This window comes from Anticarsia gemmatalis, chromosome 12 (assembly GCF_050436995.1).
Source record: "Anticarsia gemmatalis isolate Benzon Research Colony breed Stoneville strain chromosome 12, ilAntGemm2 primary, whole genome shotgun sequence".
NCBI classification, from domain to species: Eukaryota; Metazoa; Arthropoda; class Insecta; order Lepidoptera; family Erebidae; genus Anticarsia; species Anticarsia gemmatalis.
In genome coordinates, this window is record NC_134756.1 from 6,577,066 (window position 1) to 6,600,330 (window position 23,265).

The 23,265-nt window shown below is 34.9% G+C and overlaps 1 protein-coding gene across 2 annotated transcripts in view; it reads right to left on the reverse strand.

Moving 5' to 3' along the window:
• The window catches only part of Hers (Histone gene-specific Epigenetic Repressor in late S phase), a 190,886-nt gene that overhangs the window by 13,182 nt on the left and 154,439 nt on the right, over positions 1-23,265 (reverse strand). The window contains exon 5 of one of the 2 annotated variants that reach the window (XM_076120484.1): positions 15,304-15,360. The exons of the other annotated variant lie outside the window; for it this stretch is intronic. Within the exon in view, the coding sequence (XP_075976599.1) occupies positions 15,304-15,360 (57 nt within the window). The remainder of the gene's footprint in view (positions 1-15,303; positions 15,361-23,265) is intronic. 2 annotated transcript variants of the gene reach the window in all.

Below are 23,265 nucleotides of genomic sequence, written 5' to 3' on the forward strand. Positions count from 1 at the left end.
ACTTGTAACAAGACTAAATAAGCTTGTAATAAGAGCCTATCTACAACAAAATAACTGTTAAAGTTGTTTAATTTCCAACAACTAACTTCATATTCAAAAGTCGTGTTGAATTTCGCGTCTTCAAACATTTGTGCCACCTAATTATTGTGTTAAGTTGCCGAAGATTCTCCAAATTGTTGCTTTATCCTTGAAACGGTAAACAAAGTTTTACCGTTCGGTACAACCACTACAGCATCTCAAGTATTTCACAGTTGATGATCAAAGCATGTTGTAAACATGCACTACTGTTGCATACTTTAAATAACTCACATTCAAGCTCGTTCAATATTCAAGAGACGTTATAATAAACATCTTCCTAACCTGTTTTGAACTTTAGCGACTTTCAACGTAAAGATTTCCTCCTCCACTTGCTCATACTATCATCACATTTCTTCTTTTATTTTTTTACAGTACCTACCTATTTGAGGTAAAGTCATAGGTTAAGAATCGGGTCCATTTAGGAATTGTTTAGAACTCTTAAAAGCAGGCAAGTTTCCTCGTAAAGTTTTCCTTCCCCGTCAAAGTATGTGCCAATTATATTTTAAACGACGCATATAACTTAGAAAATTCACAAAGTGCGCATTTAGTTCTAACCTCAAGCTCCCTGCGTGGGAGGTTAATGATGATACCAAACTTAAAACATATTTATTCTCTATCACTCTTGTAACATTGATTTTATAAACCTGCCTTATATACAAAACATAAATATTATACTACCTAGAAAGTCTAGATTAATTTAATATTGCGGACCAAAACTACCCAAGAAAGTAATTGGGGCGAAATTTTATCCGACAGAAGCCTCTCAATGTAATTATAAATAAAGTCTGGAAAAGTTCTGATTCAGAGTTTGAGGCTGGCTAATAAGGGGCCAGGCATACGAAGTAATCTAGGAGCGATTGAATGAACGAGATTAAGTGAACGGTAGCGGTATGATCGCTCTGAACCGGCGTTTTAGAAAATGATCCCGGCCGCGCTGGAGGCATAATTTTTCAAACGCAAATTTGTAACGGTCGTAGTAGCGCAGTGTGCGGCCCACCGAGGTTGATGGATGATGCCACCGTGCCCAATGCTATGATCCATTGTATAATTGACCATTGCGTGGAACGCACACTTTAAATAAACGTAATAGAGGCGAATTATGCAATTTGTTCGTAAGATGCGTCGACTTGACTTCATGAAATACGTGTGTGTAAATAACGATTATTTTTGCGTGTGGTATGTAATTTTACGTGTTTACCACATTTATGAATCACATTATTATTTCTTAATTATTATCCAACCTAAATTGCTATCATATTTCTTTGATGACTCTATATCCATGTGCCGTCAGTAAATAAACACGCAGCTTAAAATAATAACGATAGATTATAATAAGTAAACCTAAATAGCTAATCAAGACCGTAAACAAACTCTACAATAGATATCAATAAAATGTAAAACCTTGTCTACGGAAAATGCCAATCCTATTCGAATCTCGAATTGGTCATTCGATATGATTTGAATTTAGAACCGTGCCGTGGAGTTTATTCACACTATAGTCAGATCGACCGTGAAATGAAAACAATCTATCATACCTACCTATATCGCCAACATTTCGTTCCGGTGCAGTGGCTATGTAAAAAAACTCTACGTAATAAATACTGATCAAGTTTTTGGGTAAATGAATCCAGTTTTTGCACATTTGTGTTAAATGTTTTATTACACGTTGAATACTGAGTATACGGATATAGCTCGCCAAATGAAGCGGCTAAAACGATAAGTACCAAAGAGAATTGACTCTACATTATAAAATTTGTCTTGATTGGGCATAGTTTATTTAGCGCTTGGTGTGATACACAGAACTAAATATTTTCATTAAAGGATTTAGTTAATTGCTGCGGGCGTTAGATAGTTTCGGTTGACGGCCCGTGGGAATAACGTTTCTATAGACTATAGAGCGAGGGCAGCCGTTAGAAAAAACCAATTACCACGTACAAAAGTCAACATAATAACGTCATCGGGTGATTGCTGGCTAGAAATCAATCTCGTTGAGAATAAATGGAATACTGTTCGTAAATGTATCAATGAAATATTGACGAGTGACGGCTAAGTGAGCTGCGTGTTTGTCAAATGTATCACTTTTTTGTTGTTTATGTGAAAGGCGACGAAAAAATATGAATTGTGATGATACTTGTAAATATTGAATAGTTTTTGTTTAGTTTTGTTGAACCATGTTATATTCTCACTTGTTAAGAGCATGAAAAAAGGTGTTATGTACATTTATTGGTTGTGTTGCGTGTCAACACTATACAACTTTTACCGGGATATTAAAGACTTATTAGAAATTAGGAATATATTAATTTATTGTTAGTTCTTTCATGACGCGAAAAAAGTTATACTTTAGCATGGAAATAGTGTGCATGAAAAACATTGAGAATGTTTAATTACATCACATGCGAGAATGATTTTAAGTAATTCGTAAAAAGACAAATCTTTCAACCAATATAAACTAAAGCTAATAAGCTATAAATCAAGCACAAATCGAATGAATACAAAATAAACTTTTAAAAAGAAAAACATATAAGGGTATTACGGAAAGATAAACAGGAAATCCTAAGTTTCGCTGCTCGGGCAAATGATGTTAAGTAATTTATTTTCTTGGAATTCAATACATAAGTACTCACTTTGTTTGTAGACGGCTCCTTGAACTAATTCTCAGTATCCTACTTAGAAGAATATGATACAGTTTAGATTATCTTTTAAACAAAGATAGTCTATTTCTTTTTATCTAAGTACAGTTAGCCGCACAAACGTCTATGTCACGACTGCTTTGTATGTGACTTACCGGTCTTACTAGCAAACGTTTCACGAACAAAACATCACATTTTATTACAATCGCTTTTTATCGGAATTCCACTTTAATGAAAATAAATTAGCACATTTTGACAACGATAAAACGTTATCTTATCGACTGTCATTATAATATTTGCTAGCAATAAATAGCTTGAACAAAAAGTACTGGAACAACCCGGCACAATCACGGTTATTTCAATGGGATTTCAGTTTGTTGGGGTCAAGCCGCAATGTGAACGACCGCAGGCAATTGTGTGGCAATCGGTATAATGATTCCGAATAATGAATATGCTTAGTGAAAAACACCTATTATATTAAGAATGAGGCCTGTTAATATTTATTAATAATCCGATTACTGCTTTTTGTTAGACGTGCCACTGAAGTTTTAAGAGCGTTATATTTTATTCAAATTATTTACGTAAGTACTCCACATTCGTGTAATTTATGTGTCATAAATAACACACATACTACATTGTATTAGTAGACAGACAAATATATACTAAGTCTGAAACAAATTTTACCCGCCAAACTTTTTTTGTTGAATATTTTCTTTTACGATTTGACAATTAGGATTTTCACACATCCGGCGCGCTAACGAGGACGTGTTGTTTGCTTTGAGAATGGATCGTGTCAAAGTTCAGTATTGAGTGGCTATTAATAGGATTAGCCGCAGATTATATTATAAGAGGTCGCTGTAACAAGTTACACGGTTGACGCACGAGTGTGTATCTGTGTATCCAAACGTGGAATAGCAAAAACTGTGTAGGTACGCGGATTCGCGAGGTCAGCGCCCTCAGATTGGTTAGACACGACTACAAGCTGCGTTGTTTTTTCGTGGCGACTTTTTGTCGCTCTCGCGTGCATTACCCTCACATCTCTGTTTGTAATAGGTCTTTCCTGTGCTTTCCGATTGACGAGTCACGTGTCTCGTTGATTGTGTTAAATAAACTTCGTAGGAAGCACTATTAATACACTATTTGACTCTTCGCCAGATTACTACACGTGTAGGAACACTCAATGAGAAAAAGACTGGATAAAACAATTTCTTGTTCACAGTTTTAAAACAAATTAGCTGCTCGAAGTCTAGTTGCAAATTTTCAAGAAGTCTATTAGCGATGTAAATTTATGAACGATTTAGTTCATTATTGCGGCGCTGAAGAAAATGAATTGTGGAAAACATGCTTAAAACAAATAAATACTTTTTAACATTTAAAAAACTTTGATTGTATTGAATAATGTGTCTGGGAGATTAGGGCGTAAATTATCGAGTTTTCGCACAAGCATTAAGTCAGTAAGGCTGTGCATTAAATTTTTTCCATGTAAGAAATTCTTAATAATTTGAGCACGACATGGTGTTATTTTTACTAAGTTTTCCGGCGCATAGCCATACGTTTGGATAATGTGATGTGTAATAGTGTTATCACTATGAGCATCCATTACAATCAAATCACATCAATCAAAATGATTTCTCAACAAAAAACAATTTGAACTGACATAATCACTTCATAGCTTTCAATCAAATCAAAACAAGCGTTTGTATTTCCATCACCGGCGATAATATGAATGCATAATAAATAAAGTATTGAGTGTGATAAAAAATGTGAGTGATATGACGCTTATTCGTGTCGCGTTCAGATGGCATATTTACAATTCGCTGTAGCTGTAAAAATAATCCTAATAATCGCGTTACCCGGAAAATGTTAATAAAAGTCGTTCCATGAAGCAAAATATAACGTGCACGGTGTTAGTAGATACATAGGTTTTATTCCGACTTGCCGCTATTCTACGTCGAAATGAGCAAGCGTCAGAGGCGGCACTAGCTTGGAGTAAGCGTACGCGTCGACTCTATCGCACAAAGTGGTCATATAAATTTATCACTTCAAGATACCGGTTTAATGACAAATTAAAACATTTGGTGCATAGGTATATTATCCTTAATCAACATTTATCCTATTCAAACCAAATTGCCGTAAATTGAGAAATAATTGCAACGCTTAGATCTCGCATGGATTAGGCTAGGTAATAAATATCAATTAAAATACTACTGAGCCGGTACTTACTATGCATGATTATTATTTTATTGTACTTAAATAGTTGACATTTAATAATATTTACTCGTAAAATTCACATCGGTTTACAGCTTCATCGGGGCTTATCATAAAATCGATAAGTTAAACAAATTAATAGTTCTCTAAAAAAAGGAACTCAGTGAAAAATTTAGCAAATTGTGTTGTAACAATGTCACTAAAACGTTTATTTTTTCAGAAAGGCACAAAAATAAGGGGCGCGCATCGTAAACTGCGGTGTAGTGTACATAAATAGAACAAATCGTACGAATACGTACAGTAGGTTCAGTTCACCCCTGTGACCTTGGACGGGTAGGGTTGGCCCCCTCCGATGCACGAAGCGATTCATCGAGTTATTATCGTGCAGTAAACACTGTACATAGTTAATGGTTTTATAACTGTAGCCACCTACTACAATGCACACCGCACTCCGCGCTCCGCTTTTAGTCCAACAAAAAGATTTTATCGCTCTTCAATTTTAATGCACAAAATCTTTAAGAATTAGGACGCAATTACTTCACCAATATGTATATTATAGCGATAAGATATTTTGTTTTTAAAGATAAAGCTATTTGAGGATTATAAGATTAAATTGGCGAACATCTTGTTTGGACTAGTTTCAGTTTGTTATAGCCGTTTTTACTTCCAATTTTGTCTTATGATACAAAAATGTTTAACGCAATTACTGTTGATAGTACATACCTCTAGGAATCAACAATGTTGTACTTAATCGATAGTAATATCTAAATCTAATATGACAATTACCCGTCGGCTGACATGGAGTGCGATTACGGAACGCTTTTATCGGAGTGGGTAGAACGACAGTTGACATAATTACTGATACTAAGTAACTTCTGACATTGACAATGAGTGGCTTGGTTACGGACTACTTTATATTTACATTAGTTATGACTTCAGATAGTAGGATTACTTGAAGAATTCCTCAAATATTTATAATATCAGAAACCAGGTGTTTAAAAGAGAATCATTCTATGTTGCTCATTTTAAATGCGACAACAATTAGCCAGTTCAAACTTTTGTGTAATTATAACTCGGAATTAGACAACAAGGCTTTGTTTGTTAAATAAAGCAAAGTTAAACATTAATGTTAATAAAAACTTTCTACAAAAGCAACTATAATATAATGCGTAGTCAGATTAAACTCCAGACATGGCCTCCAATTTTGTTTGCAAATAAAGTGGACTAAATCAGAAAGGGTGTCGGCCTGTTCCGAATATAATCGACTAAAAAACGAAGTGTGTCGATGTCCTGAATCGATGCTTGGTAGTCAGTAGACAGACTAGGCAGAGTATTGACAATGGGCTTGTCAACAGCGACGGCCAGGCGCGACTGTTCGCGAAATGAGCACCCCGGGGCGCCGACGGCCTGCCCCATATCCTATACTTAGGGTTACCATGGCTGTTTGAACACTGTCTCGATTGCACAGATACCCATAAGAGTAAACTATGAACACTTTAAGTTGTTCTCAATTTATATTACGGATTTATAAAAGTAATCGTTTGTTATTCGAACATATTATTATGCGTTTGTTATATGAAAAGAAGTTTATTATATTACAATACAAATAGTCACTTATTTTAAAGGAATATAACACAGAAAACGTTTCCTTCAATTATAATAAACGTAATATTTTCCTGTTCATATCAGCAAAAGCCGTTTATTGTTTACCGCAGGATATAAACCTATTTGTGTAAAAACCTGTAAGGTGTTGAGACATTTCGATACAGTTTATAGGATAGAACAAATTTGCCGAATTGGATATTTTCGGGCGTTCACCTCGTGGCTCTAAAAACTGGGGCAATGTCCGCGTCCTATAGAACGGATGGCAGCCCTAATTGCGACCAGACACTGGAGTGATCAGGGCAAAAGAGGCCGCGTCACTGCCTACATATTGAGTGCGAGGCTATCTGCTGCCTTCACAGATTATATTAAATAAACTAGATTATATTCTATGTGAAGTTCTAACAGCTACATCTGTTTACTAGCTCTCCCTCACGACCTCAAAAGAAAATTAAATTGAACTGGTTTCCATAAGGATTTAATGCAGCGCATCGTTTAACTCTTTTCTTTCTTCAATAAACTAAAATCCGTTTCGGAAACAAGAGACGTCTCAAAAGAGGTTTGATATCGAGCGGAAATCTCTTTCTCCTCAAAATTGAAAAACAAAAATAAAGGAAGTAGGTATATAAAGATAATGTACTGTATAACATTTACTGCTGGGGTTATAAAATATGTTTTTCATCATACGTCGCTGAACTTTTTATATGCGCGTATATTATACGTAAAGTATAAAATAAATCAAGCAGGTACTCAATTAGCTTTGTGTTGTATGGAACATAAAATTGTATGTTCAAGGCCAGCCAGTATTATGTACACTTGAGTAAACACTGTCTGTAGGAATCTTAATGAATGCCAAAATTTTCATTTTGCGTACAAGTGTGAATTGCGACTTATTAATTGGATTTCATTAGTAAATTCGCGTTAGTACAACGCGGATCTACACATTTATTACCTTGTTTGATTGAGAGAGTTTTTTATTATACCTATACAATTAAGAATGTATATCAACACGGTAGAGTCATTTTTTATGTATCTGAGTTTGAGTAGGTACTCGTCAAATATTTATCTTGTGATGTGATAAAATACTGTATATCACCAAAATGTATAAAAAGCGACACTTTTTCCGCATACACGTGCGGCGACAATTCACTAAATCAAGTTTTTATACAGCTAACTTAGTGAATGCTATAAAATTCAGCCATTTAGCAATACATAATCCGCGTTAAAATATTGTCATACAACACGAATGTTTATACAAATCGGCGAGAGATTAGCATGAACAAACCATTGACCTTGGCTTTGATGAAACATCATCATTTGATAGAGCATACATTTGATACCGATATCATAGGCGACAGAACTTGATATTTTATTTGTCTATTATTAACATGTTTTATAGATATTTTGTATAAGGATTATTTACGTACTTTGGTCTCGATCTGAGGTAGTTAGCAAGTTAAAGTTTGATGAACTGTGCGCTTCTCAATACAGAGTTGGATCCTCGTGTATTTACCTTAACCGGATTAGTTATTAAGTGGAAACTTCAAACAAGTAATTCCACAGAACAATTCAAATAGCCATAGCAATTTCTGCGATAACTTATGTTTTGAATCTTGATAATAAACACAAGACTTTTATGGCCCTTCAGATTTTAATTAATACATGTTTACGTCTTTAATCGGTTCCGTGGACAGTGCTTAAGATTATTTTATACGAAGAACATAATAAAAGAATCGTAAACTTTTATATTGTAATACAATACGAATAATTACTTAATTTTTTATATCACAAATACTACGGCGTACAGAAGCCGTTGCGGCAATTTTAAACTTTACAACTTAGTTGAAAGTTTCGAGATGAGAGATAAAAAGTATGTGTAAAGTCATTGGCACATCGTAGCGTCTAACACAACTAAAAACCGTTTGAGATAATATCTAACGTTTGTAAAGTCGTCCATGTTAATGGATGGTACTGTAATGTTGCACATGACTTTCTTACTCGCATTATTATACAAGCTTAGTTTGTTTTGAATAGACTTTCTTGAGGATAAGCTAACGCGTGAAATAGTACATTCATAACATCTATAAAGATTGAACAGCTCAAAAAAACATTGGAATCATTAAGATAAGGAAAAATAAATATGAATACACATTAAAACATTTAGATGTAAGAAATAAAAAAAGTGTAGTCAATAAACGCAAAATAAAGTATTGTATCCGTTATTTTCTCCAAGCTAAATTACAACTTAAACCAAACACCTTTTATTTCGTTCTCAGTAGTCTTTATACCCACAAAGGCCACAAAAACTAATCAGAGGTTAAGTCCGGTTTTAACTTCAGCATTTTACTAGTTTAATTTTCACTCTCTACTCATCCGAGATTGAAAAGAAAGAAGTGTTATAACACTCAATTTTGTTTTTTTTTCGCGCTCAGGAGTTAACTTGGAAAGCAGATTACCAAGGTACTCTAACTCGAAGGGCGAATAAACTGTAACTACCATTGGAATACTTAACCTACTCACCCCCGGCTCTGAGTGTTAGTTTACTTATATTGCAAATAAGTTTTTAGAAAAGGGATTTAAACTTTAGCTGTTGAGAACGCAAGATTTGCAGTGTAGTTTTTGCAATTCTATTTAGCGGAATAGTCAAACTAATGTATGAAGAATACTAAAATGAAAAATGTTACACTAAAATATTTTTAAAAAATGTGCGATACTGATGGTGTCTGAAAATACTTTTAAATTCCAACGTGTCCGCGAGTCACAGTTTTTCCGATAAACAAAATCAATTCCTTTGAACCAGTGACAGCGCTTTGGTTGACTGTTGTCTAAATTAAATCCGACCTATAAATGACAGAGGTGTCTCGTTGAATTGTGCGGCTTACAACTAAAAATGTTCGTGAAAACCAAATTAAAATACAACCCCAATTTTCGTGTCGTCGTGTATCCGTTTTTAGGTCGTGAATCATGTAAGTGGTTTATTTTTTAAGGTCATGGCCTGTTTTAACAAACATGTACATACTTTTTATCACGCTTAGATATGACTAAATTATTATTTATCATGTGGCTTATTTGTACAAAACTTGTTGATGATATTCACGTGTTTTATACATTCAGTACGAGGAAATCCAAATGATTTTTAACTTGTTTAGCTTTATAAAGCTCTATTGATATCAGGTTTGTATCTACCGTTTTCAAATGTGCGCCACATTTGGTGAATTAAACACTAATAGGTGTCGGGTTTGCCTTTGATCATTCATCAAACTGTCGTATATCCGGGAATACCGGCACTACATTATGCATACGGTATGTGTCTCATTGGTTCCAATAATCTATTGTATTGTTTGTTGATCTCTACATTTTTTTGAAACATGTGAAAGATAAAAGTTATTCTCTGACAAGAACGTTCAATAGAACATCAATACGTCAAATTCACCCAAATCAAGATGGTTGCTATAAAAAGTATTATGAATTCGAAACTCGCGTCCAAGTGCCAAATCCCTGACGGGCGACGAATTTTAAACAACACACAGTTATTGATAGTTGGATTCGTGTCGTGTTTTATTTGCCATTCTGTTAAATGCGCCCGAGGCGACTTTATAGAGAATTATCGTTTTGAATTTATAGTGTATCGCGAAGAAAAACTTTATTATTGTCGTAAAAGTAACATCCTAGATTAATACTTGGAATAGCTACATATAAATGTTTGTGTACAACTTGAATAAGTGCTTTTAAATGTGAATAGAACTGTGTTTGGAATGTTGTACTTTTCAAAACCAACCGGGTATTATGGTTGAACAGTTTTATAGTAACCTTATTCCGTACTTTGTTTAGTATGTTTATATATTTTACACAGAGTATTAACTTAGTAACGAGTATTATTTTACAGTCACAGGAAAAAAAGTAAGGCGTTCAAGATCAGCTTGAACGTGATATGAATTTGGCAGGCTGTTAGCCCGGTATATGAAAAGCGATTATCTGTTATTTATTAAAATGAAAGCAAAACTGCAAAGCATGTCGGTGTTACCCACCAAAATATTATTTTCTAAAATAAAATCAAGACTGTGTAAAGCCGCTTATTTTTCCCGCACATAAGAGAAGCGTATTGCATGTTACAGCTTTTCCTATTTCGAAAAAGTATACCTAACTAGCTGACCCGCGCAACTTCGCTTGCGTCACCTAAGAGAATGGGTCAAAATTTTCCCCGTTTTTGTAACATTTTTCGTTGCTACTCCGCTCCTAATGACCGTAGCGTGATGTTATATAGCCTATAGCCTTCCTCGACAAATGGGCTATCTAACACTGAAAGAATTTTTCAAATCGGACCAGTAGTTCCTTGGATTAGCGCGTTCAAACAAACAAACAAACAAACAAACAAACAAACAAACTCTTCAGCTTTATTATATTAGTATAGATATGTGCTACTAAATTTTCTATATAAAATTCAACAAGTAAACGGGAGACACGTCAAAAAGTTATCATTTGATATTAAACATAATTTTTATTCGACAAAACAAAGCTTAAAGGCATAAAGGGAAGTTGTAATAGACAGCAAAACAAACCGACAATAATTTTGTGTAGAGCGCTCTTTAACCCAAATAACCCTTTTGAAATTCCGTTATGGTCGAGTGCGGTGGTCGGACTTTAGGAACGTATGACAACCCTATTTACAAGGAACGGCGACGGTTAACACGCCCTTTGATTCATAAGAATTATTAACATCATTTAATAGTTCGGACTAGAGTACACACGGCACTTAATATGATAATTTAATGGCGAATAGTTAAAATAATTATCATGTAACGATAGATTGATCACGCGGCTCGTTAATGTGACTTTTTGAAGGTATGGAACGCATGTTTCTTTCATTAGTAATCAATGCTGGGACAGAATTTATAACTCAAGTTATTACTTATTAGATACTTATGTGCAACTAAGTATTGAAAGTTTACAACTTAGAAAGTCGGTCGGATCATGAAATTCGAAATAGCGTGGGTTTCCTTTCGTGTGCGGATGGATCGCTTGAGTGAGTCCCGAGGGCAACATTAAAAAGCTACGAAGGACTTTGTATGGCGGATTTGCAGCAGTGTTTAATAGTTTATTCACCACGAAGGTTATCACATTGGTGAAGTAAAAAGATGCATTGCTAACCTTGCCGACTCTTTTCAAGTGGTTAGTAGTTTCAATTGCAATATTCACTATTATAAGGTCGCTCAATTAATAGTTATGTCATTGGTCAAGTGGGCGGCGTTTCTACTGTTTCAAGTGTTTTCGTTACATAAATAAGTTATATGCTTATATTTAAAGCAATTCAGATATCAGTTTGTAAATTAAATAGGCGTTTTATTCGAAGTTAACTTTACATATTATCGTCAAATAAATGTAAATTATGGAATATTAAAAGTCAAATTAGTTTTAATGTTATTGCAGACATATTGCATTTGACGCAAGTCATTTAGAAGGCGACAATTGAATGAAACGGCTCTTGCAGCACTCGTGTTGATTATTTTTATTGAACTTTTCAATTGGTGCAATATGGCGTAGGTCGCACTATTTTGTTTTGTCATTGAGAGTATACTGAGCCAACATAATAGACTGGAGACGACCGATATTTAAACAATCTGATGAAACATTTTATCAAGATATTTTACATGACTACAAGATACGGACCATGAATCACTATAAAAGGATTTAATACAGTTTTTCGGCACATTTTCCCTTATAAATGAAAATGTTTGGCGTTTATTCAAATTCATATACGGCAGTAAACGAGTGAAATCATTGATAACATCAGTAATCGCTCCAAATCATTATCATAATTGTGATAATGTATCGGAGAAATGAGTTCTTATTACTTAAATCGTGTTACATATTTTGTGTTTGTGTTATTTATACAAAATATTGTCTAGTTTTCACGTTTTGCAGGTCTTATCGAAACACAAAAGGTTTAGAAAAAATATAAACCGCCTACACTAATATAGACCTATTTTAATCAGTTTCCATAATATGGATCATTAAAAACAGGTCCGATGCTTGATGTTGCCTTAAATATAAGATCTAGTTAGTATTAAACAATTTAATAAATAATTGGAAACAGAAATAACTGGCAATTATTGTAAAATTCACACTGAGAATTTATTGTGAAGTAAACTTTTTGCTGTTATTACGCGATTAAGAATAAAATAAGAAGGTAGGTATGTTTAAAATATCCTTGTTTGTTTAACATTTTCCTCTCAGTGAAGTTGGTATTAAAGCAGAATGAATCTTAGATATAACTCTTGTTCGGTACTGAAGGCAATAAGTTTATAAATGGTGTAATTAACATGTATTTAAAATAAATGTACTCGTTATGAATGCTTAAATTAATTTGTTACTTTGTTAAACGCTTAATCATTAATTAGCTAGGCAAAGGAAGACAGAAAATATAATTACGTTCATTTCAATTCATAAAAATAATAATTTAAATCGCTACCGGGAAGTGCGAAAAAACTTCACAAAGAATAAAAACAATTCGCAACATGTCACACTTCTTGATTTATGATTTGACAACACGCGTGACGAATATGATCAGCTGTTTCAAGGTCAAATAAACGATGAATGGGCGATCACAAACAAATAAATAAACGAACGAAACAATTGAAAAACAACCACAAAAAAAAATACAAAAAATGCACTTACTGGCGTAAACCTTTTTCCACATTTAAATAATTAAATGGTCACTAGAAATGGTATGAATTGTTTTGTGGAACGCAAGTACGCGTCTAACCAGGACAGTAGGAAGCACCAGAAGTAAAGCTATCAAAAGGCAGTTAGTGCGCGTATCAAGATATCACGACAATGATAAACGCGAGGTCGAATCTGCTTTTTGCGAGGTCTTGCCACGGCCTTCGCAAAAATTAACGCGATTTACATAACGCATAGGTACATTATTTACATTATCTAGACGAGTGCGGATATTGATAATACAAATGTAGATAACAGCTATGAGATCACATCTAACTAAGTATAAGGAAATAATTAAGTGCGCACTTTTTTGGAGGCAGGCACTGGTAAACACAGTCAATGGTAAAAAAAAAACTTAATAAACACGAAAGAGACTGCAATATAGCAAATCTTTCAACAAGCAGTAATCGTATTTCCAGTAAGGATAATAAAACACTCAATACCGCGCTAAAGTTTTGTCATTAATAACCAATTAACCATATGAATGATAGGCAAGGAACATGTGTTAGTAAATAGATATGAGTGTCTCGGTGTGTTTAAATATAGACTGGTAACCCCAATCACTATTTTTAAACACGTTTTTAACGCCTCTATTTTTTATTTAATGTGGGCAAGTACTTATATTATTTTTATGATCGCACTGGCTTCAACAAAAGAACGTGCTCATTAGCCTAATTAAATTGTTCCTTAAGAACAAAATGAACATTCACTGACTGATATATCAGAAACGTATTACGTTCTCGTGAACATATGAAGCTTTCAAGCCGATAACAAACGCGACAGACTGCTCTACCATCATCGATGTATAAACACAGTCCAAAATAGATACTTTATATTGCCAGATGAAACGATAAAAACCCCGAAAAGGAGAGTAAGCTGGATTTTATTCAAATCATAAAAAGGTGTCGTGGGTGGCGACGCCGTGATTGCCTCGTCAATGTGAACTGATGAGATTCCCTACGGCTAATTATATCGACAATCAATCGAGAAAGTGCCGCTTGCGACACGACTAGAATCGCTATAATTATAGTAGTTGAAATGAAATAATAGATTGGGTGTAGGAGTGTGTAGCAGAGCGGTGACGCGCCGCCCCGACCACTCCTTTTAACGTTATTTATGTACACGATGCGGCATGCGGGCCAACAACTAATATTACTTATTAATCACTCGATGGAACTGAACGATAGTGGAGAAGACTCGCGTACAAGTTTGCCGAGGGAAGCAACCGGTGCGTACTTCCTCTCACCGAGGGTTGCGCCAGCCACCGCCGAGCACTGACGAAATTAAATTGCCGTCAACATTTAACTGAGCGATTAGCGGCGGGTTTATTGGGGCGGTATTAAATGACGTTAAATACGGAGCACTGTATGATTAAGATATGGGGAAACATGATACGCGTCGCTCCTGAAGGTCGAAACGCAATCGGCTATGGTTTACATTGAAATGTGAAAGGATACGATCAATTTAATTGTAATTGTGACTGCGATTGTCAAATTCAAATGCATAGAAATAAGCTGTGGAGGTCGTTGAATAATTACCGACGAGACTTCGTCAGATACATCACGTGCAAAACTGATTTCACAGATCCCATAATGATAATCTCAGGTGCAAACAAATAAGGAAACGGGAAACAAATGAATAGCAAACGTTGTTCGAATTTATAATGTACGTGGTCGGATACCAGTGGGTCGTATCGTGGGGGTTAAACAAAAGAGTTGAATGTTTATTTGGCGCGTAAACATAGGGGTTGATATATTTATTGGTAGTTTTTATCGTGCGAGTTATATTAGTGAATAATGTAACATGGGAACGGGACGATGCGGGCGGGCGCGCGCCGGGACGGAACGACCCGCTGACCCACTCTCGTACCCACTTGATTACTGCACCGAGGATTCAATTGGACAAAGGCTGAAAACACGGTTAATGCGATTATATTCACAACATTCCCTTACAGAGACACTGACGTTAAATATGCAAATTGCGCTTCGTAATTTGCAACCGTTGTCCAAAACATTGAAGGAAAGGTCAAGGCTGTAACATTTTTTAATGTTATTGTGAAACTCACCGTACGTCGAGGTACGAGGCATACTGTCACATAAACTGCAGGTGCAGATCGGCTTACCTGAAACAAAATACAGCCTTGTCAAACAATCGTGCAAAGCTCAAGGAAAATGAATTACAACTAACAACTGGTATATCGTATGCATTAATAAAATTAGGAGCACGTATTCAATTTCAGATGACGTCGGAAATTACAGTCGCGTAGGATAAAGTCTGTCTGAGCCTATAGTCTGAAGACTTTCTCGTTATGAATTGAAATCGTGATGTATTATTCTCAGTTACCCTCGTATTATATACTTTCAGGTTCTTCAAATATCGAAGGAGAATTTCAATATTTAATACACTGTAAAAAGTTGTGCTCTATAAAAGTAGAGTTTGAGGAAATATATTCATGTTTCCGAACGTTCATTTTTAAACTCTAGTTAGACATAGGAACATTTAGCGGTAGATACCACGGCCCCATATGCTTAATAAATTGTTATCATTTATTAGTTTCAAGTACCTCAGTGTATCAGCAAGTCAATATTACAGGAAAACCAGTCAGTCTAAATGGACCTATTAGGAATAGTGGGGTTTCTTTACCACATTCAGAGTGAATTCTATATCCCTAAATCGTGAGTCAGACCGGCCAATATAGCAGATTAAATCTCTTTTGACGATCGCAGCAAACAAAGGTATCTTTATATTAGCATTCTTGCAAATTTGCGAAAAAAATCTTCGAAAAGTCACCTACTGAATTTTCATTATTTTTACACTGATTTATTTTATTTAACTTATTTCAGAGTTTTCCGTTTCGGTTTCGTATGCTTGCAGGAAACTCGTGTAAAAATATAGAATGTACATTTAACTAACTTTAATATTGAATTAAACTCTTTATTTTCCTCAAAATGTCATAGTAAGAGTACTGACAGAATACTTTTACTAGTTTAAAAAGTGAACATTTCTTTGAGATTTGTAAAGTGTCAATAATAGCTTCAGAAACAACTACAAAACAAATAACTGATTGACATGTCTATTTACACCCACGTGAAGATATTACGTTTTTAATGGATTCCTTGTTGAGGCACATGCATACGTAATAATGATTGGTTTGCAGTTTGCTTACATTGTCCGCCCACGACGATAGCCTTTCATTTAACCAATTACGTGCTTGAGAATTTCTAACATATTCCTTTCCTGTAATTTGTACGGATTTTACTGCGAAGCATTTGTGCTTTCATCGATGCTTATGGGAATTGTAGCATGTTGATTCAATGTTTTGTTAATTCAAATCAATAACTTGCTTACTGAGCAATTTATAAAAGTTCTTTTATTTATTGTTGACTAGCTGACCCGCGCAACTTCGCTTGCGTCACGTAAGAGAGAATAAGTCAAAATTTTACCCGTTTTTGTAACATTTTTGATTGCTACTCTGCTCCTATTGGTCGTAGCGTGATGATATATAGTCTAAAGCCTTCCTCGATAAATGGACTATCTAACACTGAAAGATTTTTTCAAATCGGATCAGTAGTTCCTGAGATTAGCGCGTTCAAACAAACAAACAAACAAACAAACTCTTCAGCTTTATAATATTAGTGTAGATAGACGTTTTAGAATCGACTTTTCATTAGTGTTTCTACTAATACTAGTGTTTCGATATTTTGTTTGTTGCCGTTTGTATATTATGTAAATTCAGTAATGTATCTAAGTAATTAAGAAGAGTCAGTTACTTATTATACGATTTTATCGATAACTTTGTGCCAACCGCAGGCAAATAAATTCAAAACTGTCTATATTATGCACTCTATTACTAAACGAACTCTATAAATTTAATTACGAATATTTAATCGAACCAATAAGACAGTCCTACAATGATAATGATCGGGGTTAATTTGTCACAAACGCGTTTAGTAGTTGCTCAATTTTGACAGACACGCCTAAATGGAACAGTTGCCCGACAAATGGACAAATGAGTTAATATTACAGTTCGACGTCGAACAACTATTAGTTATAAGTGGTCGTAATGTTTTATGATATCGATAATTCAATGCGTGGCATTGCAAAAGCCGCCGCAGTCGGTACACTAAATAAATAATTCATTAACGTGCCCTTATAAATGGCGTGGTAAAACAAAAATAAATACCTTTATTGTTATAACAAAAACTGATCTTGTGATGTTGATGGACTGCTAGTATTTTAATATGAGGCAATTAGTGTTATTATTCGTGAGAGAAGAAGCTATTTAAGTTCAAATTACGCGTCAATCTACTGCCAGGAAAAAACATGAATATAAAAGTGCCTGAAATTATAATCATAGCATTTCTCGCACTACTTTATAGTATTTCCTGTCTTTAAGCTAAGGATAAAGTGAAAAACTTTATATTCACATGGAAAAACACAATTTATATCATAAAACTTTACTGCGGTAACAATTTGAGACAATATTTCAAGTATTCATGTACGGTTTTTTGTAGAACTTATAAAAAAGCTTATGCATAAGGCATAGCGGGTGTTTAATGTTTACGGTTGAAATGAGAGGGCGAAGGGCTAAAGGGGCCCGCTCGGCTGATTATTGTTTTACTTAACTTTTTATAACCCATCGCGCGGCCACCAACGGCCCTTCAGCCGTGTACCGAAGGGTTCTGTTCGTTAGTGTTCGGCATAATGTTAATACGTGTTACTAAACTTGCTCTACCAATACCAACTTTAATTATTTTTGCTACTCCGGATGTGTTATGTTGATTTGCATTTAGTGCTTTTTAATTGTTTTATTGGCATATAAAAGTAACTCTTTTCTTTTTAATTATGGCAATAAAAAAAAACTATACAACATTAGGTATGTTTGTGATGATGAAATAATGTACTCAAGTTCTTTCAATATATTTCTGATATTTAGTAGAAATACATAACGATACGAAAAACGTAATATACTTAAATTATTACTAAATATAAATAATGAATCGAATATTCTCGGAGTCAAGTAACGTTTCTAGAGTATTTCGTTCCCATAAACATGAACGTTCGAGAACCGACAGTTCGAGAAGCGTACAGCGGGCGCGTAGAGCAACGTGCGAGAGGCGGCACTAACCTGGAGTGACGGGTGAAGCTCTAAACACACGACGTATTCAATGCAGTTACACTACTGTTTTTTTCAATTGAACTGATCTCATACACTCGGAAACACTTTATTTGATTTATAATTGGGGCAAATTTAAATATTGCTATTATTTTAGCTTACATTTTTTTGCATAAATGTAGAGACGATGATCAACAAAGCAACGAATATAAAATATTTATAAAAAAAATCATGACTCAAATAAATATTTAGATACCAATACTAAAGCAACGCTCCTATTTTATATGTATGTAAATATTAGTTACATACTTGAAGCCTACTTAGCATGTACGTGAATAAGCCACGTTTTATAAGGTAAAATATACGTATAATATACAGGAAAAACGTTTAGTTAAATTATTTTGAATACAATTACAATATGAAAGAACACCTATGAATGAATAAAATCCAGAGACACAATCCACTTTCCGGATGATTCTAGATTCGTGTGAATTAATTCAATGAGTTGATTATTCTCCGACCGTTTCCTGGAGCAATAAGAGCGATAATGTCGTTCGCGCTATCCCTCTCACTCGTGCAACTTTATTATACGGGAGACAGGGAGAGAAGAGTACGGGAAAGATTGTATGCAGTGAGATTTTTGTGAGTCACCGCGCCTGGGGGAGTACCAGTGACGTCATCGTTCAATGTAAACATTAAACCCCAATTTAACTGGCTTATCGATTACCACAGTAAGTGTATTACTGATTCTAAGAACGGTCACGTTGTTTTCGTCAGGATGTACTGAATGTTTGACGACAGTTTAAATGTGAGGGAAACGATCGAACGAAGTAATGAGTCAAGTTTTATAGCCTATTAAAATCCACCATCAACATTGTACATGATCCTGAGTCAAGTGGTTGAAATCCAGAGAAAATTTATTTAGAAAGTACCTAGTTCGGCTTGATTTTGGAGAACTCTGTTTGTAGTGTGAGAAATGAAGCTAATAAAACCGATTGCTGTGAGCTCGTGTTCGTAACAAATTTCATTATTGTAGAAACCAGATAATTTTCCGGTATTTATGTACGGAGGAATTTGTTTATCAACGGTGAAAGAATTTTCTGGCCAAATTATTTTTTTATGAGATGTTGACACGAATTATATGGATGTCGATAAGGATATTCTACTAATATTATAAAGATGTAAGTTTGTTAGTATGGATGGATACTTTTTACACTGAGAAATCTTTTCCCGCGGCGAAGTCGCGGGTAGAAGCTAATATTGATATGTTACAATTGTGTGCATTTTGAAGCTTAAAACTACGTTAAATGTACACAGTAACTAAGTTTTTTAGGTGTTATCACTGGACAATCTGATTATTTCCAGTGGGCAGGGTACGTCGATGATAGTAATATAATATTTCGTTATTAGAAAGCCGATTGTGATCTCTATTGTTGACTGACATAATGCATGTGACTCGTAATTTTACTTTATATTTATAGCTTATCTACAATATATATAAATGTAATCTTAGTATCTGATCTGATAGTCCATATTTGAATATCTAAACTTATTGGTATACGTGATACACATGAGTAAGTAAATCTTGTGTGGTTTTATTCAATTTATTCTCAGCAATTGTTCCTTCAAAACATAGTGAAGCATGCCTTGCTTATTCAATGTAAGTCTGGTATATGTGGGCCAGTCGGCTATTACTCTTCTGTCTACCGTCCGCTTGTTCGAGGCTAAATGTTTTGCGATGACAAGAATATTATTCTATTGAATCGCAGTACCATATCATGATACGAATAAATCTACAAGTGACAAGAGACATTCAAATAGATCCGGATTCGCTCACGGATCTGTGCGAGGTCGGCTGACATCGTGCTAGCGTATAATTTGCGATAACATTGGAATAAACTAGATAAATGCATCTAGCGCTCGCCGGTGCCTTAAGCTTGTCGTCGCAATTTACAAATTCTAATAGTAAAATATTTCACAGAACTCAATTAAAGCTAATGAACGTTCTTTAGTGTGCAAGCCGCCTTTATACAAGATGTGACTGCACAGTGCACCAGAACAAGTCGTGAAAATCAGATAACAACCGACATCATTTGCATGATTCTGTGTTTTATGGAAGCCTTTCTACTGCATAAAAGCTCAGTCGCAATGGCGAATAAATGCTTTATTAAAGAAATGTCACATTATACTCAAAACTTCAAAGCACAAAATAATGGTCAATTTATATCACGTTTTAATACCTGTTGTGAGTTTCTGCCTGTTATCCGATAAAAAATGATGAAGTCCCAATGTCAAATTGCATTATATTTAATCTCATTATCACATCACTGCCCAGTTTTCGCAACTAAGAAACAAAAACGATAAAATGTTTAAATGGCTAGGCTTGCTAAAAATACGTAGTTGGGTATGAATGGAGCAAAAGCCGGATATTAAACGCCAGCTTGTCGATAGTTTATATTTAAACTTGTCGAGAGCCGCGTAAGTTTTTGATAAAACTTAAGATTTTGCAATTTCGATTTATACTTTAACCCCGCGGTACCAGTCTGATACTACGAGTAATCGCAAATTTGCACAAATATTTCACATTTCTGTCAAGATACAGAAACGGTTATTCGTTTCTAAACATCAAGTTCCGAGCGTTGATCATGAGTCGAATGAGTCGATGTGTGCGTGAGCTTGTTAAAATTCATGAATGTTTATGGATTTTATAAACGTTTTCCCTTGGAGTATTTATTACTTTACTATGGACATAATCGTGTTGTTGATAATAATATATTAACGTGTTCAAATATTGAATAACCTGATAAATTTTAATCATACATTCTGAGTGAAGTTTTCCCACGTATCACAGAACCATTGACAACAGTTGTTTTTCCATATGTAGTAGCGACAGCGCGCAAAAACTGTTGATAAAACTTGCGTCAATAATTTGCTCGGTGACTCACGTCACTGCATTTTAACGCGGGGAATTAAATATCGCGTTTTTTTAAAGCTTTACGGTTCCGTATACATTGAAAAAAAAAAGAACATTCCATCTTGGATGAGATCATTGCGCAGTATCTTTAACAAAGCCAAGCCACGGACAATTGTAGTAAGATATTAGCTTATGAACAAAGCAGCATTGACGCAAATTATGCCTTATGCATCCATAATGTACGAGTAGCTTGTCAAGTAGTAGCACAAAAACAACTTGCGGTAAGGAGCAATCTCGGGAATCAGATAATTAATTTAATGATGTACGGAGCTATTTATGGCTCGTGTAAGTAATTTTCGGTTATAAACATGATAAGCAGTGAGTTGTGTGTTTGGGAGAAATCTCTAATTTATGAATGTTCAGATAAAGGTGATAAAATTTAAGTTAATGTTACACATGGCGACAGAAAATGATTCATTGCATTTTTAGATAAATTCGTACAAATTTTAAATTGAACCTATTTACATACATAATAAATACACAATAGAATCAAACATGTTTTATCTATAATATAATTGTTAACTGTTATTTTAATTACTTCACTAGCGTTTGTGAGGAGCACATCACAAGCTGCGATTGCTCTATGCTCAAAAGACTCCCGATTTGTTCTCATTAATCTTTCAACATCGTTTAAATACAATAAATTAGTTGTAAGCGCTATTTTTACTCCTTAACACGAGGCGTAAAACTGTAAACGTATTTAAAAATTGAGATGGAGATTGATTGCATTAAAAATATCACATTTATTTGAGGACGCTGTATATTTACAAGAACAGTATAAAGAACATTGATAAACAAATATGCTAAAGTATTTTCACATGAAGGAAACATTTCCACAATTACCATAATGAACAATTATCGTTAATTATCTAAAGCGGTGAGTTTATTAGTGGGAGGCGATACTTTATCAACTTACTTGTTAGTCGTAGGGGTGTTAATTGGCAAGTGCGATCTACGGCTACGTGCACGATACTCACCGCTGGCGTAGTAATCGTGAAGCGTATACAATGGATAGTCACCTAGTTTGAAGTTGTACCACCGCACTGTGGAGAGCAGCACGGCGTCGGGCCTCGGCTCCACGTGCGGATGCGGCACCGCCGGTCTCATCAGCGACGATATCGAAAAGTCTGTCGGCGTCTGCGCACCCCCGCCCCACCCGTTAACACTACACAACTTACACTCCTCCTTCATAGTTCCAATAACACTAATAAAAATATCTCTATACAATATCCGTTTTTTTTGTACTCGGTTTGTACTGGGCACTAGTAAATCACATATAAAAATATCCGTGGGCTGGCTCGCACATCACAGGAGTTATCACAGCGTTCGTCTGTAATCCGGTCCTGTTGTCAAAATATTCGTGTTACAATCCGCTTTGAATAGATACAGGTCTGATTAGAGACTAAATGTATCTATTCATACAATAGTCGAGTTGGGACTAATTTGGCTTTCTTAGAAGCGAAATTAGTCCGAACACGATGTTTACCAAGACATACAAATCGCCCATTTGCCAACCACTTAATCATTGTATACTTTACAATTTTGACACGCAACTAATAATATTGGCGAATGTATTTATACACTTCGCAAGTTAACGTAGAGTAGGCACTGTCGTAAAACAACTATCGTACAAGTTATGTTGCCGCGTTTCATCTCTATCACTTAATACGCAACTGTAGTGACCTATAACATTGAAATGTCATCTCACGAATTGAACCGAATACATACATAACTGAATTGTGAAATCGATCGTAATTGCGTCACGACTCCTCTTACATAACGCTTAGGGATGACACTTAAAAATACATAAAACACTAAATGTGTAATATTTATGATTTTAAATGTAATGGACTAATGGGCTTTAAAAGCAATCGAGACAAATTATTGCGGTCATTTGCGAAGTGAGTTTATTGAGATATGGGTGCGATTATGTATGT